Genomic DNA, 3,199 nt, shown 5'->3' on the forward strand with positions numbered 1-3,199 from the left:
CAGGCAGGGGTGCGGGGCCCGTCCGGCGCCCACCCCGCCCGCCGTGCCCTGCAGGAGGCTGGCGCTCAAGTACCACCCGGACAAGAACCCCGATGACCCGGCGGCGGCCGAGCGCTTCAAGGAGATCAACAGCGCCCACGCCACGCTGAGCGACGAGGACAAGCGCCGTCTCTACGACCAGTACGGCTCCCTGGGGCTCTACGTGGCCGAGCAGTTCGGCGACGATGCCGTCAAGCACTACTTCCTCATGTCCAAGTGGTGGTTCCAGGTGAGCCCTGCCCTGCTGCTGTCTCGGCCCTGCCCAGCCGGTCCGACGCCGTGATGGCGGCCTGGCCGCTAGCGCGGCGCGGGTGGTCTTACGGGGGCTGCCGTCCGTTCCTCCGCAGGCCCTGGCTCTGTGCTGCAGTGCTCTCACCTGCTGCTGCTGCTGCTGTTGCTGCTTCTTCTGCTGCGGGACGTGCTGCCCGCCAAAGGAGGACGAGTCTTACAAGTATGTCGACCCCAAGGACCTGGAGGAGCAGATGCACGCAGAGGACAGCGGTGAGTCAGGCAGGCTGTCTCCATCTCGAGCCCCAGTGTCTGAGACCACCTGGCTTTGTCTTGTGTGGGGCTCCAGGGGAGCTCCCCCCACCTCATCTCACGTGGGCGATGGAGCTCTGGCTTAAGGCTCGGATTGGACTTAGCTGCAGCTCTTGCTTAACAGCCAGCCCTCGGTGTCTCCTGTCTGGACTGGGGCTGGTGACGGTGATAGAGGGAACCACTGCACAGGCCATCTCCTTCCTCATTCGCCCTGGGCGAGGGCCCCCTGAAGCCCCTGCATAGGTCTGCGGCTGAGAAACACTTGGGTCCGTGCCCTCCAGGGCGTGGAATGTGGGGAGAGCAGCTGTGCTCCAGGCTGGCTTCGTTCCCTGGGCACTGGCCATATTCATGTCTATGGGGACTGCCACTGGGTGACTTCTGCAGGTTTCCGTGGGGTGGGGGCTACTACTGCATGGGTGTGTGCTGACTAGAGGTTTGGGAGCCTTGGTCTGTGGGAGCCTTCCTGTGGGACGTCCCAGATACCTGCTCCCCAGCACCACTGGACAGGGCTGAGCTGCTGATCTGCAGCTGTTCTTTTCCAGATCCACAGATACCTGTTGTGGCACAGCCCCCGCCTGCCAGCACAGAGCCCTTGCCAGCTGTCAGCACCAGGACTGATGCCTGAGGCTGGCCTCAGTCCCACCGGCTCCCCCAGGAATTGGGGCAGGGATCCTCCTTCGGCACTGTCACTTTCCGGGACCCCGGTCACACCACCCATGGTGGCTCTCCAGCCTCAGGGTGGCTAGAATCTCAGGTTAATTTGGCCAGCATCAACGCAGAGGCTCTTCTGCCCCTGCTCAAGCTCCAGAGTGATGCTCCTGTCTCCCAGTACTGGTGGTGGAAGTGGCCTGGAGCCCATGCTGCTGTGCCCCATCCCCAGTGCCTCGCCTGCTGCTGTGCCTCCGCCTGGCCCCAGGCACTGGCAGCTGGCCTGAGCAGCCACGAGCAGAGACCTCTCCAGGCCAGGCTCCATAGCTTATGAGAGGTAGCCGAGCATATCCGAGACCGTTAGCACTGTAACCTGGGCTGAGCCCGCTACCTGCCCTCATGGGGACCCTCCTGATGGGTGCTGGGTGCCAAACGCTGCTCATGGGGTTGGGGTGCCACCTTCTGTACCCCCTTCCTCTCTGCCCTGCCACGGGCCCGGGGCACTGGCTGCAGCCCACTCTCGCTGCTGCTGGCAGGCTCCCTGCAGGGCTGGGACCCATACAGGCACTTTCCTTGGGTTTGGATAGGTTTTATGGGTATCATTAAAGGACGACAGGAGGGGTGTGTGTGTCTGTGTGGTCTCTCTCGGCAGGGGCTGCCTGAACACTCTGCGGTGGGATGTGCCTCTGCCTGGCCCTGCCCTGTGCTGGGTGGGGGGGCTGTGGCCTTGGGTCCCATGGGGGTGGTGGGCTGAGTTGAGTGTGGTGTAGGTGGGTTGTGTCCCAAGTGCAGCTTGACGGGCTGCTTTCTCGCAGGGATTAATGTCGCTCTGTCTCCTGTCACTTTCCTGGGACAACTCTGTTTCCCCCCCAGCCAGTGATGGCTCCCACGGGGCTGTGCTTTTCCCCCTCCTCACTGCCACGGTACATAGGGCAGCAGCAGCCTGGCCAGGCACCCTGGTCCCACTGGGGCATGTGCAGGGACTGTCCCAGGCCCTGTGGGAGATGGCCATTCTGGGCAGGAGCAGTGATGCTGCGGTGGCGTGGCTTGGGAGCAGCTCCCCTGGCCCTGGAGCTCATTCCACTGCATGTCTCAGCAACTCGGTGTGTGGGTCCTGCTGCGCTGTGCTGCCCCGGAGCCCTGCTCCCGCTCGGGCAGGTCTGCCAGCTGCCTGGCCAGGCTGCCCAGCTCCTGGCCTGCTCTCCTGGGAGCTGTGGCTTGGCTGAGGGCCTGGGCTAGATGGTGCCACCCCATTCCAAGGGGGAGAGGGGCAAGGGGGACACGGTGAGCCATTTGCCTTTCCCTCCCACTCCCGCAGGCAGCAGCCTCTGCCCGCAGCTGCACGGGCTCTGTCTCACGCCCTAAATATAGCTGGAGTGTCAGGGCGAGCGGTGGGACAGCAGTGTTCCTGGCACTGGTCCTTCTGGGCACCCTTCCACGCTGTTGTTTGGGGGACCCTGGCCTGCACCCAGCCCCACTGGGTCCTGCGGGTCCTACACCCTCCCAGCTCTGCAGACCCCTTGCCAGCCTGCCCTTGCTACCTGGGGTCCAGTGGGACGGGGCCCCAGTCTCTCATCCTCCCTGGGTGGGAGGTGGCAGGGGAGCCCTGCGGAGCCCCTGGGGAGCAGCGCTGCTCATCCTGGGGGAGCAGGGCTCTGCCCAGGCCAAGGGCTCAGGCCTGGGTTGGGGTGGGATGGGAACAGTGGGGACGCCTGCCCGGGGGGAGGCTGTGGCTCAGCCCCTGCTCCTGGAGCCACCTCCCTGAGGCTGCCTGGGCTGCAGGTCCCAGGAGGTTAGCCAGTCCCGGTGGGTTAGCTGGTCCCATGGGTCAGCTGGTCCCCAGGGGTCAGCCGGTCCCTGCAGCTCAGCCTGTCCCCAGGGGTCAGCTGGTCCTGGTGGGTCAGCCAGTCTCGCGGGTCAGCCGGTCCCAGTGGGTTAGCTGGTCTCAGTGGGTCAGCGAGTCCCCGGGGGT

At 65.1% G+C, this 3,199-nt stretch overlaps 1 protein-coding gene across 1 annotated transcript in view; it reads left to right on the forward strand.

Annotated features, from left to right (window-relative positions):
* LOC104830780 (cysteine string protein-like) overlaps positions 1-1,577 on the forward strand; it is a 1,799-nt gene extending 222 nt beyond the window's left edge. The window contains exons 2-4 of the mRNA XM_010565922.1: positions 4-268; positions 387-540; positions 1,122-1,577. Of these exons, the coding sequence (XP_010564224.1) occupies positions 4-268; positions 387-540; positions 1,122-1,204 (502 nt within the window). The 3' untranslated portion in view covers positions 1,205-1,577. The remainder of the gene's footprint in view (positions 1-3; positions 269-386; positions 541-1,121) is intronic.
* Positions 1,578-3,199: the final 1,622 nt, after the last annotated feature.

This window comes from Haliaeetus leucocephalus, unplaced genomic scaffold (assembly GCF_000737465.1).
Source record: "Haliaeetus leucocephalus isolate CR32 unplaced genomic scaffold, Haliaeetus_leucocephalus-4.0 Scaffold197, whole genome shotgun sequence".
In the NCBI taxonomy this organism is placed as follows: domain Eukaryota; kingdom Metazoa; phylum Chordata; class Aves; order Accipitriformes; family Accipitridae; genus Haliaeetus; species Haliaeetus leucocephalus.